A 21,087-nucleotide genomic window follows, 5' to 3' on the forward strand; every position below is an offset into this window, starting at 1 on the left:
CCTCCATCTCAGGCAGCTCCGATCAAGTCCCAGTCTGATTAGTTCTCCATTCTTTCCAAAGAACCATAAGAATTACCTCAAGCATAGTGTGGCTGACGTGTGCCTTAAGGTCTCTGGCTGGCTGCAACTCCTCCACCACCCTCCTCATCCTACCCCATAGAAGGTGTCTCTGTACTGTCTGCAGAGACACCAGTCCCTCCCCAGCATTCACAGCACCCCAAAGCCTCAAGGCAACCTCCGGGGGCCAGCTAACTCAGGCAGCTCTCTGGGGATACACCAATGTCACAGGAGTCGCCACCCAGGACTGGGACAGCAAAGAGATACCCAGTACACCAGAGCAAAGAGGTGAGTTTCTCCTGGGAAAGGCCAAGCCAACATGCAGGTCTTTCTCCAGGCTTGCTTGCCCCTTCCCAAGAAGTCAACTGTGCCCAGGCCTTATTAATTGGATGTGAGCACCACATGACTGCCTGCTGTTATGGGTTTCTGCATCCTGAAGAGGGAGGGAGAGATAGCGGGTGGGGCAGGCAAAAAGAATGAGAGACAAGGTAGGCCAAGAGAAACAGCGCCAGAGAGTGAGCACACAACTGCAACTAACTGACCGAGAAGCAGCGACAGACAACTCTGACCCTCAGTCTGAGGCAGGGGCAGGGAGGCAGGCTGGGCCTCTCAGTCTCCAACACTCAGCACTGGTTCCAGTGGCTGCCCAGCCCTGCTTCCTAAATCCGCAGTCGGCTGTTCTAGGGAGAGTGCAGCCCGAGAGAGGCAGCTGAGAAAGCCCGGCTAATGCTCTCTGTAGCCGCTGAATGAAGAATACAGACCTGGCTGGTTTTATGCAGCTTTAATTAAGATACTTTTCAGGCTCACAAACACCAAAGTGGGTTGGACACCAAGTATCCTCCCAGGTGGCAACAACAGGGGTCCCCGGGCCCCTCGAGGGCAGCCATTCTGAGCCCTCGCCCAAAGCCAAAGCTCCCAGAGGAGGCACCTCCAGGTTTCTAAAATCAAGATTCAGCATCATTCCAGCCTCTGGCTAATTAGTGTTCCGGCTGCTGCAAGGGCTCCCAGACACAGCTGCTTCAGCCCACCTGCTCCTCATCACTCCCACCCTAGGCTTTAGCCAAATGAAATGACCTTTCATTCCATGAAGGGCTGACCTGGCCATTTCTGGCCTTCCATCATGCTGAGCCTGCCGCCTGCATACTCTAGCCTGGCCACTGTCAGTGCCCCTGCCCCTGCTCCTCCTCACCAGCCCTCAGCTTTCAGTTTAACAGTCACTTCCCACAGGATACCCTCCCGGAGGTCTCAGAAATTCTGGGTGCAGGGCCCTCACAGCATCCCCATCTGCCCAGCATAGTCTGGCACATTTTCTCAGGATCATTGTCATGAGGATGGAAGGCTAGATAGAAAAGATGTGGGAGGGGGCGGGGGTCAAATGGCCAGAAGCCAAGTAAAGTGAGGGGGAGGCACAACACATCCAGGCGCTCACCTTTTCAGTGACCAGGTCATAAAGCAGAGTGACCACACGCACAGCCAGCACCTCTGTGCCCTTCGCCTGCACTAGGCTCCTCAGGACCTGCAGCCCCCCCAGTTTCAAGAACTGCTGCTGGGCATAGGGGAAGTGTCGCAGGAGGGAGCACAGTGCAAACAGGACCTGCAGAGGGTGAGGAGCAATGTAGAGCTGGCCCTGCCGCAAGGCCCAGCGGAGGCAGCCAGAGGTGCACCCACTACCCCACGCCTGGCCCACCCACCACCCACAGGGATAGCTACACTCGAGAACACAGGTCTGTGAGAGCCAGAAGAGAGGCCAGGACAGGAAACCTTTAACATCCCCCAGTGGACAAAGGCCGAGGACAGGGAGCCAGAAGGTGGCACCCGAAACTAATCATGGGAGCTGAACCTAGGCCTCCAGATGGCTCAGCAGGCTGCCATGCTGCTTTGGGTGAGTGGGACCCCTTCCCCTATGCCACCCCGTGGATGACCACTCAGATCCCAAGGGTAATGTAAAGTCTGAAAAGGGACCCGTGCCTTTCAGGCTCCACAGGTGTGCTAGGGGCTGGGCAGGAGGAACGGAACAGAAACACACCTTCTTCTTTGCAGTGAGAGGCTGCTCCGTAGCCAGGATGACCAGCAGCTTCTGGAGGGCTCCCCCTTCAATGGCCTCTACTTGGACCTTTGGGTTGCTGGGGGGAAAGCACAGGACAGCATGACATTGTACCTACTCACCAACTTGGGGGAATGCCATTGTACTCCCCAGGGATCTGGGTGGTTAGGGAGATGCTAACATAAGAGCCATACCCTAGGGAAAAAACGGCGCACAAGGCAGTGTTCCCACTTGGGACAAGCTAGAACTTAGCTGAGGGAACAGGCCAATTGCTAAACATCCACCGGGTATGAAGGCCTATGACCAAAATGACAGGGCCAATGGCTTCCATGCCATTGCCCTACTGTCTAGCAGCCAACGGGCTGGGATGACCTGGGAAGAGAAATCACTTCTACCATTTTAGGATCTCCTGATGCTAAAGGTGCTTCTCAGTGTCCCTCGCATGGAAGCCTTCCCCCACACTCCCCAAGCCTGCATAGGTTCTTCTTCCTTCCATGATCCCAGGCAAACATACACTGGGGAGCAATTATTAAAAACTCTGTCCTCCTCTGAGCATGAGCTCCTCCAGTCCCGGGGCTGGAGCCCATTCCTCTTTCCTGTCCTGGATGGAACTCACAGACCACATATAGTCAACGCTTGTGGGAAGAAAACAGGGAGAATGAATGAGATCCAAGGAGACTCTAACCCTAAGTAGATCCTAAAACAGGGCCAACCCAGATGCCTCCCCACTTTGAGAGTAGCTATTGTGATTGTCCCTGTACTCTCAGCACTCAGCACAGAGCCTATGTCATGGGATCCAGGAAAACAGGGCAAGAATGACACATGTGCACAACCAGAACTATATCAACCAACACACAGCAACACTAAAACACTCAAAACCTAGAGCTGCCTCTGGAGATCTTCTCCCTGTTCTGGGCTGGAGAAAGAGTGATAGGTTCAAACATTCAGGCACAACTCTCCTAGATGAAAGGATAGGAGCCTGGCTGTTGAGACCTCCATAGGGCAGGGTGCCAGGCAGGGGATATGTCTGGGAACCTCTTGCTTTCTAAAATCAAATTAGTGATCAATTAGGGAATAAGTGCCAAGCACAGGGACCTGTGTAGTTAGGCCCTTGAGGAACCTGTGTAGTCAAGGTTCCCTCATCAACCACTTAGGAGGCCTCAGAGAAGAAAGGTGGTGGCAGGCTCCCAAAAAGCCCAAAACCACGAGGAGGGGGAGGGGCCAGGCCAGAGGTCACAGGCTGGCTCTCACACTCACCCAGACAGCCCACAAAGGGCACCGAGTCTTTTCTTGGCTCTGGCTCCTTCACCTTAGCATGACCACCAGCTCCCTGGAGACCCCAAAAGCATCTGCTCCTCCTAACCCCCAACCTCGGCAAGGGGCCTTCATGGCATCTTGCAGAGTAAGGCAGGGTCTGAAACCCAGGCGGAAATGGGAGGCACGTAACAAGAGGGTTCACACTGCTACTTGCAGGAGAGGGCCTGCCACACAGCAGGTGCTCTGTCAAAGATGGCCCAATGGCATGGTGATGCGGCCCAAGTGAGGCCTCAATGGACCACCCTCCATTCCTACCAGGCACTAGCTTCAAGTTTCAAAGAGGACTTAGCAAGCTGAGCCAGTTTTCCTCCTATAAATGGGAGGTGCCTGAGTGCTTCTGCATCCTCTCATCTAGAAAGGACGTGCAGAGTGGGTGCTACCCTGTCCCACTGCAACTCCACTGGTGGGTTTGAGGAGCAGCCTGGAGATGGGTCGGGGTCTCTGGGGAAAGGAAGCTGACAGCTCCTCTCCAGATAGGCAGGTGGGCACCAGTGCACAGGGAGCCTGGGAGCTGAGTCCTTCCCCTGCCCTCTGCTCCCCCAACTTGAGAAAAGCAGCTGCTTCATCAAAGTGTGAGCTAATTAGGACTGTCTTTGCCATCATGTGCCTGAGGAACACTCACCCGCAACAGGCAGGGTCTTTTCTAGGAAAAGACGACCCTGCTGAGAAATTCACACAAACACCAAATACTGCTTCCTAAGAAAGGGGGGGCTGTGAGACCCAGCATCACATCAGCCTCAGAGGATCCATCAGAGAGAGCATACAGAGCAGCAGGGACAAGGCCCTCCAAAGAAAGCATATAGGGCTTGGTCGTGGTTTACAGATCTGCTGAGAACAAGACCCAGGGATGAGATAATCTCCCGGCCAACTCCAGAAGACAAGGGTGGGGGAGCTTAGGAGACCCACTTGAGCATGCTGAGTACAGGGACCTACCTGGGCACCATCCAGAGTAATAGTCCTGTCACGAACATGAGGCGGTATTGGGGGAGAGGGGAACTGTGCTCACCCAGGTCTGAATGGTTAGAAGGGGAGAGAAGTACCAGGGCAAAAAGCAGAGGGCTCAAACCATGTAGGCAGATCCCTGGGATCCTCCAAATAGAACATGAGCTGACTAGGAGTAAAGAAAAGATGCCAAAAGCCATTAAGAGATAGGGCTTCCCTGGTACTCCATATCCAGAGGAGCCCTGATATAAGATGCAGAGGGCCAGACCACACTTTGTCACAGGAAAGATGCAGAGGCCAGCCACTGCTAGGTGGTTGCACAGAGAAGCCCCACATGCAGGGCAGATTTGGGGGGGGAAGCTCAGCCTGATATCGGCCACCAAACAAGCCAGGATTCACATAGGAGAGAGACCACACCACCAGACCTTATTTACAAGTTTCAGAGTGAATGAATGACCAAAAAGCTCTGGGGGATCAGAAAAAGAACAGGAAGGTCTGGGGTGGGAGAGCCAGGAGGGCTGCACTGGAGAAGAGGCATTGCAAGAAGCTGAAGTTCAGGTGAAGCATAGCTATGGACAGGAGGAAGGGCAAGTGCTCAGGGAACAGCAGGGGTGTGTATGGAGAGGTGACACCATTCAGTACAAAGCTGCCCTGGAAAGTCATGGAAAATGGGGCTGAGAGGTGCAGCTGACAAGCAGCACCAGTGCAGGTCAGGAGGCCACGATGCTTGTAGTGCCAAGGAGGCCTGCTGGCTGGGACCAAGGAGGGGCGATGCAGTACCCAGAACCTGTCCATAAAGCAGAGCCCACTCCTGCTTCTTCCTCGGGAAACGCCACACCCAAAGTAAGAGTTGTAACAAGCTCCTTCAAGGCACACAGACACCAGAAAGGGCCCAGGAGCAGCGTCTGCCTCAGAACAGTGGCCCTGGGGACAAGAGATGAGATGGGAGAACACTCTGAGCCCCGCAGTTTACCACTCCCAGGTCAGGTTGGCTCTGAGTATGTAGTGTGTACCTCTAACGTGACCAGCATCCCTTCTTTCCACCCCTCAGTACAGTCACTCTTCGCTCTCCCTTCCTCTAAGACACTCCTCAGAGTGCCTCTCTCACTCCTTATGGTCCCGATGGGGCGGGTCTCAACCCCCTAGAACCCACAGAAAGGCTTGAGGATCGAGTACAGGTCCATGGTCCATCACAGCCTGCCATCACCATGGCTTCTGTGGGCCACCCAGGACTGGATAACCAGAGCACTCAGTCTATGCTAGAGTCAGGACAAAAAGAAGTTTCCTTCTCCATAAGATAGGTTGCTATAAACCAGGAGCATGTATGGTTATGCCGATAACAGCTGGGTCCCACCCTATCTCCATGGAGAGAAGCCCATTAGGGGAGTAGAGAATAGAGCTCACACAGAAGTAAACCAGAAGGAAAAAGAGACTGATGTCTTTGTCACTTGCTTTGTCACTTGCTGAAATCATTCTCATAAGGCAATAAACCTACGTTTTCACCTACAGCAGAATCCTGAAGAACCTGGGTGAGCAGAGCAGGACCATGGGCTAATAATGGCCTCCACAGGGCTGCGCCTTTTCTCCTGACAATCTTAAATGAAGGAGCCCACATTAACTCTGGACCCTCCCCCAAACTTCAGTGGTGCCGTAGACACTTCAGGGGGTCCATATAATACCCTCAGATAACAGCTTTTTAGTAATGCCCAGTAGAGGGGCTAAGGAACACAGAAGAGAGAGGTGGAGAATATAAAGTTTGTGTTTGTTTCTTTTTGTTTTTATTTTTTTTTAATGTTTATTTTATTTATTTTTGAGACAGAGAGAGACAGAACATGAACAGGGGAGGATCAGAGAGAAAGGGAGACACAGAATCTGAAACAGGCTCCAGGCTCTGAGCTGTTGGCACAGAGCCCAACGCGGGGCTCGAACTCACGGACCGCGAAATCATGACCTGAGCCGAAGTCGGACGCTTAACCGACTGAGCCACCCAGGTGCCCCTAAAGTTTGTGTTTCTAAAGACACTCAGTCCATCCAGGCAGGGACAGGAGAGCTGGGCGTTTCTTGAGCAATCCACTCTGGAAGAGCAGAGACCAGCATGCTCTCAGAACCTCTCTCTCCCTGGTGGCTCAGCCTTGGGCTCCAAATGTTCATTGTTGTGTGTTTTGGGGCATGAAGTTTCCCCCAAAATAGCTGGGTGAGGTTAGGGGATGTGCAAGGGCTGGCCTGGAGAGCCCTTGATGGGAATCCTGTGAACAATGGCTCATGACCTTGGGCAAGTCCTTTCATTTCAGTTTCCTCACCTATGAGGCAGAGCTAAAACCACCTGTGTTAAAGGTATGCTAATGAAAGCCAAGATGCTAGCCAATGCAGAATGACTGTAAGAGTAAATTACAGTGGGTTTGCTACAAAGAGCCAAGACCATTTCCTCAAGAACACAGATGCCTGAGGCACATATATGCTGGCCTCATCTCCTTCCTAGCATATAGACTCAGGACTAGAGCTGTGGCTCATGCAGGGGGTGGGGACAAGGTGGTTCTTGCTGGCTGGAAGGTGGGTGTCCTGACAGTTGGAGATTTGAGTGAGTTAAAAGGGCAGGGGCCTGGCATGCCTCTCAGAGACACCAGTGACGCTGGTGTGCTCAAAGTCAACAGAAGGATATTAAGGACGTAGCTCGTCTCTGATGAGATAAATGAGACTAAACCTTGTTCAGGGCTAAGCTGGCTGGACTGAATAAATACCATTAGCACTCGGATTACTGGGATGTTCACAATCAGCAGGCAAGTCAGCTGTCTGTGTGCAGAGGGATGGCAGCAGCTGCTACTTTGTAAATCTTGGGTGGGGCTGGGGGGAGATCACAGAAATGGAAATGATTGCCTTTGCAGAAACCAAGCAGTTTGGTTCAGGTGACTGATACAGGCAATCTGCCAAGGGTCAGAGATCATATTTTAGTTAACTAAAGGTGAGCAAGTGTGGGGGTGGGAGCAGTCAGGGGGAAGGTGGTAGAGCTGATCTCAGAGTGTATCGCCAAGCCTGGCCACAGGGCCCAGCAGAGTCCTGCGCAACTCAGGTCCAGGAGTTGCCCTTCTCCCTCTTTGGCACTCAGGACTCACTACATAATTTTCAGGGCTGGTACAGAATGGAAATGTGAGGCCCTTGTTTAAAACTTATTAGAAACTTGGGGCGCCTGGGTGGCTTAGTTGGTTAAGCGTCTCTTGATTTCGGCTCAGGTCATGATCTCACAGTTCATGAGTTCGAGCATGAATTCGAGACCCACATCGTACTCTGCACTGACAGTGCGGCACTGGGTTGGGATTCATTCTCTCTGTCTGCCCCTCCCCCACATGCTTACTTGCTCTCTCTCTCTCAAAAATAAACAAACATTAAAAATTTTTAAAAAAATTATTGCAAACTGAAGATGGCAAGGGCAGAACATTAAACCAAGCACAGGCCCTTTTCACTGCAGGGTCCTATGCAGCAATACGGATCACACAGCCATGAAGCAGGTGCTGCTGACATCAGGGGTGTGTGCACTGAAACAGAAAATACATAGAGATCCTGCTTGGGGTGAAGTGAAAAAACAAGGGCTGAAAAGGGAGCCTGGATCATTGGAAAAGGAGAAAAACTGGAAAAGGCAGAGTTCCGGAAAGGGAAATGAGAGTTAGGTTGACAGGTTAGATGGGGCTGAGTAAACACTAAGGTGAAATCCCCAAAGCAGAGCTATGTCTTCTAGAGTGCCAGTGACCACCGGTCACTCAGGACACACTGGGCTATGTGCTCTCTCATGAGTCCTCATGAATTTCTAAGCAGGGTAAATTTTTTTTTTCATTCTCTCCTTTTTAATGTTTATTTATTTTTGAGGCGGGGGGGCAGAATGCAAGTCGGGGAGGGGCAGAGAGAGAAGGAGACCCAGAATCTGGAAGGAGACTCCAGGCTCTGAGCTGTCAGCACAGAGCCCGAAGCGGGGCTCAAACCCATGAAGTGGGAGATCATGACCTGAGCCGAAGTCAGTCGCCCAACCGACTGAGCCACCCAGGTGCCCCCTTTTCATTCTCTTAATAACAGAATTAAAAAAATACCATTGTTCTGAAATACTCCTTGAGAAGATCCTATGCAGTGTGGAAAGGAAGCAGATCTCAGGGGAGTATGTGGTCAGGCTTAATCATTTGTGATCCTGCCTGATGAAGTGGTATACATGCTCACCTTCTTGCCCAGAGAGAAAGATTTCTTTTCTGCTGGCCTCACCTTGTCTGTGCCCTAACGTGAGGCCTTGACCATCTGTGAAACACAAGGATTTGCAGGATGTATAATCTTGAAATAGGCAGTTCACTAGGGATCTATACTAGCCTGCCATCTAGGGATCAATGGAGTTAAACAATTAGTCAATCAAGATATGGATAATAACCAACTTGAATAAAAACAGAATAGGTTCACCAAAAAAATAAATGCCACATGAGAGTGAAGCCCTCAAGAGAATCAAAACATCCAGCCAGTAACATGAGATTAATACCACAATGGGGATGATGGAAACTACCCTGGCCCCCTGGACCCTGGGGAAAGGTAGGATTATCACTGGACCTATTCATAAACACTCAACAACCAGAAGGGAGTCATGTAAGCAAATGAAGGACACACACAATTCACCACAATGATGGTGCTCACAAGAGTATCTCTAAGAGGCCCTTTTTGCATGTACACGTACACACACACACACACACACAGTGATCAACTGCCCACCTCTGGAAAGAGAAACAGGGTCTGAGAGAGTAGACCCAAAGAATTTTAACAGACATCTGCTAGCTCTCATACATAACTCTGCATCACAATCACCAGAGACACTGTTTTGGTGGCTTGTTATTTTTTGGGTTTTTTTTTTTTTTTTTACTCTTCAATCATTTCAGACTGGGCCTTTAAAAATCACAGAAAATTACAGAGAAAACTAACCTACAGGAAAGTTGCAAAATAGCAAAAGAACTCCCAGTGAGATTCACCAGTGGTTAACATTTTATCACATCCGCTTTTTAATTTTCTTTATGTATTTATACATATTACTTTCCCTTCTGAAACATTTGAGAGTCAGCTGCAAATATGATGACTCTTTACCCTTAAATATATCAAGTGCACCTAAGAACCATAGTACAATTATCAAAATCAGGAAATTATTGTCAATATATGATCTATAGATACTCAGATTTTACCCACTGTCCCCAGAATATCCTGATTAGAAGAGTAATTTTGGTTCAGGGTCCAATTGACGACTTGGCATGATGAGTTTTAGCAGCATGTCTCAAGTCTCCTCTACTCTTGACATGCTCTCCTTAGCATGTCTTTGTCTTTCATGACACTAATAGTTTTGAACAGCACAGGTTGGTTTGTAGACTATTCCTTAGTCAGAATGTATCTGATGTTTTCCCATGGTTAGACTGAGGTTATGTGGGGCACCTGGGTGGCTCTGTCGGTTAGGTGTCCAACTCTTGGTTTTGGCTCAGATCATTATCTCAGGGTTCATGAGATCGAGCCCCACATTTGGACTCAGTGCTGATGGTACAGAACCTGCTTGGGATTCTCTCTCTCCGCCTCTCCCCTGTCTGTGGGTATGCAAATGTTCTCTCAAAAAAAAAATAAACTTTAAAAAAAAAAGGGAATGCAAGCTGGTGCAGCCACTCTGGAAAAGTACAGAAGTTCCTCAAAAAACTAAAAATAGAACTACCCTACGACCCAGCAATTGCACTACTTAGGCATTTATCCACGGGATACAGGTGTGCTGTTTTGAAGGGACACATGCACCCCCATGTTTATAGCAGCACTATCCACAATAGCCAAAGTATGGAAAGAGCCCAAATGTCCATCGATGGATGAATGGATAAAGAAGATGTCCTATATATATACAATGGAGTATTACTCGGCCATCAAAAGGAATGAAATCTTGCCATTTGCAACTACGTGGATGGAGCTGAAGGGTATTATGCTAAGTGAAATTAGAGAAAGACAACAATCATATGACTTCACTCATATGAGGACTTTAAGAGACAAAACAGATGAACATAAGGAAAGGGAAGCAAAAATAATATAAAAACAAAGAGGGGGAGGGGCGCCTGGGTGGCGCAGTCGGTTAAGCGTCCGACTTCAGCCAGGTCACGATCTCGCGGTCCGTGAGTTCGAGCCCCGCGTCAGGCTCTGGGCTGATGGCTCAGAGCCTGGAGCCTGTTTCCGATCTGTGTCTCCCTCTCTCTCTGCCCCTCCCCCGTTCATGCTCTGTCTCTCTCTGTCCCAAAGATAAATAAACGTTGAAAAAAAAAAAAAAAACAAAGAGGGGGACAAAAACATAAGAGACTCTTAAATATGGAGAACAAACTGAGGGTTACAGGAGGGGTTGTGGGAGGGGAGATGGGCTAAATGGGCAAGGGGCACTAAGGAATCTACTCCTGAAATCACTGTTGCACTATATGCTAACTAATTTGGATGTAAATTTTTTTAATTTTTTTTTTTTTAACATTTATTCATTTTTGAGAGAGACAGAGACAGAGTGCAAGCAGGGGAGGAGCAGAGAGAGGAAGACACAGAATCTAAAGCAGGCTCCAGGCTCCGAGCTGTCAGCACAGAGCCCGATGCGGGGCTCGAACTCACAAACAGTGAGATTACGACCTGAGCTGAAGTCGGATGCTCAACCGACTGAGCCACCCAGGCGCCCCAATTTGGATGTAAATTTAAAAAAATAAAGAAAATTTAAAAAAAAGAAAAATAAAAAATAAAAAATAAATTTAAGTGTGATTAATTTATTTAAAAAAAAGACTGAGTTTATGCATAAAAGCAATGTTATGTCTTTCTCAGTGCATCTTATCAGGGGTGTGTGATATCAGGCAGGCCCACATGATGGGCAGTGTTCACTTTGATTACTGATCACGGTGGTGTCTGCCAGATTTCTCCATTATAAAGATGCTATTTGTCTCTTTGAAATTAATAAATATTCTGTGGGGAGACACATTTTGAGACATAAAGATAGCCTGTTCCTCATCAAACTTTCACCCACTAGTTCTGGCATTCATTGATATTCCTTCCTTAAAATTATTATTACTATGATGTTTCTCAAATGATGATATTCAAACTCTATCACTGCTTCTACCCATATGTGTTGTCACCCTATGTGAAAGAAGAGGCTTTCCTACTTTCTCACTTATTCATTCATTTCTCTCAGTATGGCTTCATGAATTCTTAATTCATCTATGGGTTATAATCCATTTCTATAATTATTTATTTAGATGCTCAAATTACCTGTGATTTAATCACCAGAGTCTTTTCATACTGGGTTCTGTGTCTTTTTGACTTATTTCCATCATTCTCTAAGCACTTCCTTACTTTCTGGCCCAAGATGTTCTTGCCCAAGATATTTTACTTTTGCTCTACCAACTGTGGAATGTGCCACTTCACCAAGGAGCACTGGGGCACTTTGTGAAAATTTCTAACAGATTCTAACCCTTACACTACACATACTGAATCACAACTTCAGAAAATAGGGCTCAAAAACCTAATTTTTCACAAATGTTCCACCCGATCCTTACCAGTAAGTCTGGCATTGAGGTGAGGACCAGCATGTGGGATAACTAGACCCAATCACCAAGCTTTTACCTGGTGTAGCACCTGTTGTAAGTGGCTGCCTGGTATTTGAAGACTACAAGCAGTGGGAGGGTCCCCATCAAACAAGGCAAGTCTGGTCCCAAGTCTGCCCTCTCAACATAGAGAGGGTCACCTGACTCTGTCCTGAAAGGTCACCCCTTCTGAAGCTTCAGAGCAGCCAACTTCCCAGAGAAAGCTCCCCTCACAACCTGGCAAACCCACTACAGGGCTCCCACGTGGCCACCCCCTCCAGAGTCCAGGGGGCCCAGCTGCCTCTGCTCCAGGATCATTCTGCAACTAATGCCTCAGGCCACATGTAATTTTTTGGCAGTAGTGTCACAGACCTGACTCACAGTGAGCCTGCTTTGATCCAGTCCCTGACGTCCACATGAGGAGCCGAGGGTTCCCCAACATGGCCCTAAACCTTAGTAGAGAAAGCAAAAAGCAAGTTACATCATATATTTGTCTCTGGGTGGTAGGATTTTTTAAAAAAACAAATACGGGTTTTTATAAAACTAAAAATTCAATAACAAGATTTAAAATGTCTCTTTGCTACCCAAGCCGTTCATCCTAGCATGTCACTATACTTTGGGATCCTCATTCTGTCATTAGCCCTGTGTTCATTAGCCCTTCCTAATCTGTGTCATCTGCCCCCACTGTCCTCATATAAGAATCTCAATGCAGGTTGGACAGGACAGAATTTGACAAGAGATCTTTGGCACATCAATACAATGAAGACTCTGTTGCTGACAAAGAACCATTTGTAAGCAAACATCTTATTAGGCGTGATTGTTCAAGTAGCTTCAAATCCACATATCTTTATCATCATTTCTCTACCTATTAGATTATCATGAGATTCTGCTAAATGTTTTCCTGAAATGCAGAGTCCCTGTGTCTACAGCAATGGTCTAAACTCCCAGGATAGCAAATCTTTCTGAAAAAGAAAGTTTGAACTGGGAGGGAGCATGACAGACTCTTCTGGGTGCTGGCAAAGTTCTGTTGCTTGACCTGGTGGTGGTAACGTGTGTGTGTTCACTCTTAATAGGTCACCAAGTGGTTTACATTAAGGCTCACGTGCTTTTGTGCAGAAGGAAAGAAGGGAGAGAGGCAAAGAAGGAGCAAGGTGCAGGTGGCAGTGGGGATGAAGCATTCAACTAGTCTGTTTTTACAGAACCTACTCTTGCTCCAAGAGATCACCTCTTCTCTTTAGAAATGCCCATAAATCCCATCTCAAAAACTTGCTGTTATCTTGAAAGCCCAAACAGTCACCCATCCTGTCTCTGTCCCTCTCTCAACCCCTACAATGCCACAGAGATTCATACACACACACAGGTCTCATAATGATCTCCCTAAGTTTTCATTTGATTTTTCAGACCCTAACTCATTTAGAGAAGCCAGCAACTCTTTCCCTCCTTCTTCACACTCTTGGGCTCAAGTTCCTCTTAACGACTTTTGACTCTTTCTGGCAGGAAGACCATTCTCCTTAAAAGAGAAGTCAGAGGTGGAACAGAACTACAAGGGAGGCTGGGAATGCCCTGTATGTCATCTGCCGCATTGAGTTATCTGCCGAAGCAGGGGGCTGACACCATCACTCTCACTGTGAACACTAATGGCTTGGGCAGGTTCCTCTGTTCTTGGCATCCCAGGTCTCACCCCCCTGGTATTCCTGACAGTGTGGTCAGAGCTTTACACCCTTCACTGTTTGTTCACACTTTTTCATCCCTTATACAAAAGCTCTACTCTAAATGCTCCTTCGTGTACCATGTTGCGGCTCCTCTGTTGTTCCCTGCAATAATCACCTGGGAATATATTCAGCACATTTCATTTCTCAGACTGACTCATCCTCCCTTTCGAAACTCGTGCCTTAACATCCTAACTACTTTTCCCTGGGCCTTCTACAAACTGCTTTCCTCCAAACCCAGAGAGTTGTGCATTTCCCTAGGCTTCTCCAAACATGGTCACTTTCTGCTAAGGACTCCAACACTTTCACTTCACTGGACATATCCTTTTTGTTGCTCAGAATTTCAATGAGAGGCACTCAGTAGGTTAAGCGTCTGACTCTTGATCTTGGCTCAGATCATCATCTCACAGCTTGTGACATCGAGCCCCGTGTCAGGCTCCACGCTGATAGCTCCATGCTTGGGATTCTCTCTCCCTCCTTCTCTCTCTTCCCCTTTCCCACTGACACTCTCTCAAAATAAATAAATTAAAAGAAAAAATACATATATAATTTCAGTGAGGTCCTTTTCCTTATGGTTCCCTTTACCTTCTGAGAGATGAGATGGTCAGAAAAGGGAGTTAAGAATTAAAGCACATCAAGTACTTATCAGAATCTTGGTTTCCACTCAAGGAGATTTCCAGCTACTCAGATGCATGAAGATCCACAGTGTCACATCAACTTGCTTCGGCACCAGTTTTATAATCTCAATTCAGAAAGCCTCTTGTACACTGAGGGTAATAGCTGATATCTTATCCCATGATTAGTGTGCATGTTCTTTGGTTAGCTAAGGGCCAATGATATACTTTCATTTCACCAAAAGCCCAAACTCAGTGAGCCAACTACTGAATAAAAGCAGCTTTGGCATCAGAGAGAACTGGTTCAAGTCCTACTTCCAGTGTTTTCAAGTTGTGTGACTCGAACACATTACTTAAAACGTCTTCAGACTTTAGTTTCTGTATCAGTAAATAGGGATTAGTATTATTTATCCCTTGGGGATTGCTGTGGAGATGAAATATGGTAATATATAAGGAGATGAGCACAATTCCTGGCAAATACCAAGCATTCAATTAATAGTTGTTTTTTAATAATGTGTTATACTCTTGAATGAAAATTACTATTTGTACTTTTCTGCTAAGAAGGAGTGCCTGGGTTTTCATGCTTCTCAAAAGTAGGAGGGGTTACCTGTGGTTGGAAACAAAGTCCCACGACCTCCCACTGAGTGGCCCCAGACTGTCATTCTCAGCTTCTCTGACTAGAGGGACAAAGCCAGAGCAGAAAGAATTCATGGGGGAGAAAGGTAATTAACAAGCTAGAGGAAGAGATTGGGAGGAAGGATCAAAGAAGCTAATTAGAGCTGGCTAAAGGGAGGCCACAGGGTGGGGAACATGCAAGAGAGAGAGCTAAAGAGAAATTATCTGTGGCCTATAATTATTCAACAAATGCCTCCCAGTAATTGTCTAGGCAGTCTGAGGGAGGCAAGGTAGGAGTAACAAGGTTAAGCAGAAGAAAATTTAGGCTAAAGCATATGGGAGATTTTTTTACTCAGTGAGATTTATCAAGTTTATTAGAGAACACAGAGAGTATGTCACTTGAGGTCATCTATACCAGCTGGTGGTATAACTATCTCTATTCCCCGAGGTGCTGGGGGGGACCAGAGCAAGCAAGATCCACAGGGTAAGAGAGCTACCAGGGAAATTGCCTAGCCAATCCTCGTGCAGGCAATACACCTTCTCAATAGGCCCTCTGAGGCTCAGGAAGGAACTTCCTTACTCACTCAGGTCTTGCTCTCCAGGGCTCAGGGGTATGTGCTGGGTAATCACTCACCTTTCCCTCCAACCTCCTCCTCTCCTTAATCAGAGCCAATGGAATCAAGCGGGGCCTATTTTGCCTTTGCCACAAACTGCAAAAATGTTTGTGAATGAGCCATTCTTTTTTTTTTTTTTTTTTTGCAGTTTTATTGAGGAATAATTGACATACAGAGCCATCTCTTAATAGCAAAAGAAAAGGCAACAATCGTGGGATGGTCTATAGCTGAAAATGACAACACTGAAATGCTTCGTTTACAGGATTTGGAAGTCATATATACTACAAATGTCTCTGCTGTGCAACATACATAACAAGTCCCCAAAATATCCTTTGTTTGCTGAGGTTCTGCTCAGATATTTAAGGTTTCTGACAGTTTAAATATGGTGAACAATATGGTAAACCATTCGAATATTTTGCATCATTGGTATTTTGAAAGATTTTTATGGACAATTAATTATAGTTCTGAGAGGCAAGTTTTCCATGGGGGTGGATCAAGAGGGCTTCTTGGGCCAGATCCGTTTCCTATGGCTCATTCCCAGGCTCCGGCGAGCATGGGTTTCCTGCCCCTAGCCACTTCTGTCACAATGTCACAGAAGAGAAAACTGGGTGGAGTGGGTGGGTCTGCTGACTCCCACGAGGGTCAGGCTCAGGACTTCGGGTCAAGAAGGACACAGAACAGGGGCACCTGGGTGGCTCAGTTGGTTAAGTGTCCAACTCTTGATTTCAGCTCAGGTCATGATTTCACAGTTCGTGGTTTTGAGCCCTACCTGGGGTTCTGAGCTGGCAGTGTGAAGCCTGCTCGGGTTTCTCTCTCTCTCTGCCCCACTCACCTCTTGTGCTCTCTTTTTTCAAAAAAGAACAAACAGAAAAAGGATGGCAGAGAGCTTCCCCTGATGTAGGAACAAAACTGGGAGGCCTGACCTTGCTAGAGGCCCTTAGTCCTGAGTCACCAGGCACTGGAATGGGGGTCTAAAAGCAAAGCAAACATTTCCCACTTTGTGAAGAAATTTAAGAACTGGAGAAATACTCCAGTTACTCTCAGCTTCTGGAGACAGAATGATGGATGGTTTCCTTTGTGAGCATGCTATTTGTCTGAGTGAGGCTCTTTGTCAACAGTTGGTCGACAAATCCTGATTGGGCCCAGAGTGCACAGGGTCCTCAGCTATGCATCTTGGGGGCAGAGCAAAGAATGAAAATAGTTCTTGCCCCTATTAGACAAAATTAACAGCTAACAGAGACATGCAGAGAGGCACTTTATTAGACAAGTCACTGCGCAAAAGAGGCCAATACCAGGTGTTATGTGAAAAATGGAGGGTTTGACCAGGAAGGTGCCCTGGAAGAATGAAATTAGTAAGATCAAAAGTCATTAAGACAGGAGAAAAAAGGCTAAAAGTCTGTATGTATTACCCAAATGCATTCAGGTAAAAGTCTTTCCTCTCCCTCAAAGAAAATGTTAAGAATCACCTTCCACAGACCCTTTAAACTCTTCTTCTAATAAATCGTTAAAAGGCCTTCTGCTGGAACCATTCTAATGCCAACAAAAAGTTACAGTCATAAAATAGTTAATGTCAAAACGTAAATGGTTTGTTTAAGATACAGCAATTGTTGCTGAATCAAATACACAATCTCCATGGCTTGAATAGCAAGGGAAACAAAAGGCTTGACGATTTAGTGCTCGTTAAAGCCTGTCTGGCTGAATTTTAGATTGCAGCTTAAAAGAAAAAACATTAAACCAGTTCAAGTGTGAACCGACATATGCACAGCAGTTTTCAGCTGCCTGCAAACGGGGCAAGGACACAGGCTGGAATGTGACTCGCACACACTAAGGCTGAGGGTGGGAGTGGTCCCATATCTAAAGTAGTGGGGGGGGGGGGGTTTGCTGGGGTAGAGCCTGAGGTGAGAACCCCCAGCACTGGGACCAGGAGCAGAGCCACAGGCTCCCACCAGGCTTGAATTCAGCATGGTGGAAAGGGCCAGCCCCAGCTGGCTCTTTCCTGCAGGAAGCCTAAGGTGCTGAGGGTAGTTAAATTCTAGACAAGGGCTGGCTTCTGCCTACGACAGGTAGAAAAGCAAAAGCTTTTTGGCACTCCTTCCCTTTTGCTGGCCTTCCTTCTCAGACACTTCCATGAAGCCACAGTAGGAATTCCACTCTGCTAAATCTGCGACCAGCCTGGTGACCTTCACAGGCCTCAAGTCTGGTCTTAGAGTTCTTTGTGGTAAGTGTGGGGTGCTGTGCAGAACCTCTGTCTAAATCCTCTTGCTCTCTGGGCTATAAATTTTATAAAGGGCTTCAAATTTTACCACATGGGATTTATTTCTTTGAGTCTTAAAGATAATTCTGTCTTTCAGGGTCCTCTATTAAAATGCTACTGCCCCTGGGTTGGGAGAACCAGTCATGTGTAAGCAGAGTGACCACATAATTTACTGTGCAAACTAGGACACTTTCTGGAGTGAAAGGAGGCACTATTAATTACTGCAATGGAACAAGAGGCATGAATGCAACATATGGCCACCCTCTGTCTAAGGCTTTGTGTTAAGTTCTATGGAAGACACAGAGGTACATAAAGAACATGCACAGGCCTGGACTCTGGATACTGAGCTGAGGGGCCAAGGATCCTGGGAACGGGCCAAGGCTAGGCACCCAATGGGAGGGGGACAATGGCACCCCAGAGGGAAACATCAGGATAGGGTCCAAGGAGACACAGTGGTAAAGACCATGGGTACTGGAGACCAACAGAGCTAATTAACCTGTCTTTGCCCAAGCCTCTTTATCTGTAAAGTGAGGATTATTTCCTAAGATTGTTGGGAGGATTAAATGAAATATAAAATGGAACAGTTCCTGGCCCATTACATTCAATAGGTTCAATAACATTAACATTATTAGGACCAGCCTTCTACTTAAAACCTCTGCTACTTCTATCAGTGCCCCAATCAGATGGTAGAGGAGAGGCAGGAAGAGAGGAAAACACTCCTAAGGCAGATTTAGCTTCTCCTCCCTCCAAACTAAGCTGGGAATGGCCATGGCAGGGCTGACGCTGCGGGGCCTCCACTCCATCAGCTCCCAAGGGGTCCTGAGGTGATGTGGGCTGCTCTCCTGGTCTTCAGCTTCTCACACTGACCCAGCCCATCAGCTACAGCCTCATCTTCCACTCCTGGAGGCAAATTCCATCCAGTGGCTTGCAACGCACCAGTTCCACCAGGGCAGACAACAGAGATAAGTGCTTTTCGAAAGTGATGGAACCCTGTCCTAATGGCCAGGGATACTGTCTGTCTGGTGTGTGGTAGGACATTCTACTCAGCCTCCTGTGGTAACAAATGCACAACTAAGGGCAGCCCCTCACAGTCCAAAGGAGAATGGATTCTAGAGAGCCATCATTTAATAGTCCTCCAGTATTTCGCAAATGTTGAGTCACATAATCCTCATGACAACTCTAGGAGGCAGATAACATTTTTACCCCCATTTGACTGATCAATAAACTAAGTCACAGAAAGTTAAGTACTTTTTCCCAAGGTCACATAGTGATGTAGTAAGTGGCAGCATCGTCAAAGCTCAAAAACAGGACCTAAGAGACCTGGATTCAACTGAGGAAACAACACAAACTACTAGTCAAGAAGGAGGTCTTCACTCATCTGAGCTTAAATTAAGAAGCTCTGCTACTTAACCAAAGAATCTGCTGTATCAAATGACTTAGAGCAGTGAAATCACTGCAAAAGTGTTTAAATATCATGATGCCACTGCCAACAGCTGTCATCATCTAATTTTGGAGAGCTGGGCCCAGTATGGAGAAAAGGGAACTTGGTCTCCGGATATTCTCCCCTCTCTAGGGCCTTTGACACTGTGGCTCAAGGTAAAGGAGGAATTACACCAAAACAGTGGTTTTCAAACTGTGATGTCTGGACCAGCAGTACTAGCATCAGCTGGGAACTAACATGCAATAAAAATTCTCAGGCCCCAACCAGACTTACCGAATCAGAAGCTTTAGGGGAGGGGCCTGCCAATCTCTATTTTAACAGATCTTGGTTAAATCCTGTTGCTTCTCATGCATGCTTAAGTTTGAAAACTGCCAGGCTAGTCTCTGGACAGATGACAGGGCTGGGCTCTCTGTAGCCTGGGCCAGGAAAGGTCTGCTTCAGGGGTCTGAGGCAGAGCATGGCTTTTACAAGAAGACCCAAGCCCCGAGGGCCACTGCCAAGATGAAAAGCTCCCAGTAAAACCCAGACCTACATGGCCACACTGATCAAAATACAATAAAGAAGAAAGTGAGAAATCTGACAAAAGGAAAACGCAGTTTCGGTGGGGGACAAAATACAACAATCTTCTGTGGGAGATGAGAAGCATAAAAGGGATGTTAGATGTTCAAAGAACCAAATGTCGAAACGACAAAAAAAATACAAGAATAAAGACAAAGTGTGGACATCAATGCCACACAGGCCTCTGTCTAATGATGGCAGTAGCAGGAAACAGCAGTCCTCCCAAGACTAAAGCCTGCTCTTCCCCACCCCCAACATGACAGCCTATATAAATAGAGTCTTGAGGGAAAAAAAATATATACCAGCAATTAGTCACTGAATTCTGTTTGTTGGAATGAAGAAACGCTTGCAAAAAGTCACCAGAGGCTCTGGCGAGCAAAGCTTGGCTAGGGAGGCCATGCAGACCGAGGGCAGAAGCGAGATCATTAAGGGAGAAGGCCTGTGGGGTGTTCCTGGCAGTCTTTGATGCCTGCCAAGTCTTAACCTGGAAGGGAAAATGGAGGGCCTGGCCACAGGGCTGTAATGAGCTCCAACCTGGGCCCACATCCAGGCTGGAAGGCCTTTAATGTGGGCTTGAGCCAGAAGCAGGGTTGAAGTGGAGGTGGTGGGAGGGAAGAGGGGTCCTCAAACCCAGCATAGCAGACCCTGCCCCAGGTAGATGAGAATGTAGAATACGGAGCCTCTGACCAAATGCCTTCACTCAAGAAAGCCTATGGGTCCTCCCCTCCTGATCCCCAGGGGTACATGCTTTGGAAAGAGTAACAGTAGAAGCCTCAGTGCTTCCATTCAAGAATCTGTTGGAAACAACCCTATGACAGGACCAAAAGTGGGCCTCCCTTTCCCAAATAAATTCCTCTACTTAAATGTGCTTGTGCTCTCTACAGCTTCTGCCTGGAGCGCCCTTTTCATTTCTGTTCCCATCTTTGTCAGGCTAGTTCCTATGTCTCCAAGTCTCACTCCAAACATTTCCTCTGAGAAACCACCTGACCTGCATCAGGTCTCTACTATGCATTCCAGAGGCCCTGTTTCTCCTTCATCACACTCAACACATTTGGTCAGTCTGTTTCCCTTGCTCAACTGTCAACTCTCTCAAGGACACAGACTGTGCCTTGATATCTGTTCACCAGTGACCTCACTTTCCATGGTCTATCCCTAAGACCATACTTAGCTAAGCAGGAACTGCCTGACAGGCAAGGCTGGCTCAGTGCTGCTGCCCTGTTTGGACTGCCCAGTCCTGTACTTGGGTGTCTGGATGGGTAGTGCATATGATTTCCCTCCCTTTCTGAGCATCTTACCTACTCCAAGGGCTCAAATAGGGCACATTCCAACCAAATTCTAA

At 47.4% G+C, this 21,087-nt stretch overlaps 1 protein-coding gene across 6 annotated transcripts in view; it reads right to left on the bottom strand.

Annotated features, from left to right (window-relative positions):
* SIL1 (SIL1 nucleotide exchange factor) overlaps nt 1-21,087 on the bottom strand; it is a 286,621-nt gene that overhangs the window by 2,661 nt on the left and 262,873 nt on the right. For all 6 annotated transcript variants that reach the window (XM_047831100.1, XM_047830845.1, XM_047830696.1 and 3 more), the window contains 2 exons: nt 2,084-2,180; nt 1,487-1,651 (listed from right to left, as the gene is read on the bottom strand). In XM_047831100.1, the coding sequence (XP_047687056.1) occupies nt 1,487-1,651; nt 2,084-2,180 (262 nt within the window). The remainder of the gene's footprint in view (nt 1-1,486; nt 1,652-2,083; nt 2,181-21,087) is intronic.

Source organism: Prionailurus viverrinus, chromosome A1, assembly GCF_022837055.1.
Source record: "Prionailurus viverrinus isolate Anna chromosome A1, UM_Priviv_1.0, whole genome shotgun sequence".
In the NCBI taxonomy this organism is placed as follows: domain Eukaryota; kingdom Metazoa; phylum Chordata; class Mammalia; order Carnivora; family Felidae; genus Prionailurus; species Prionailurus viverrinus.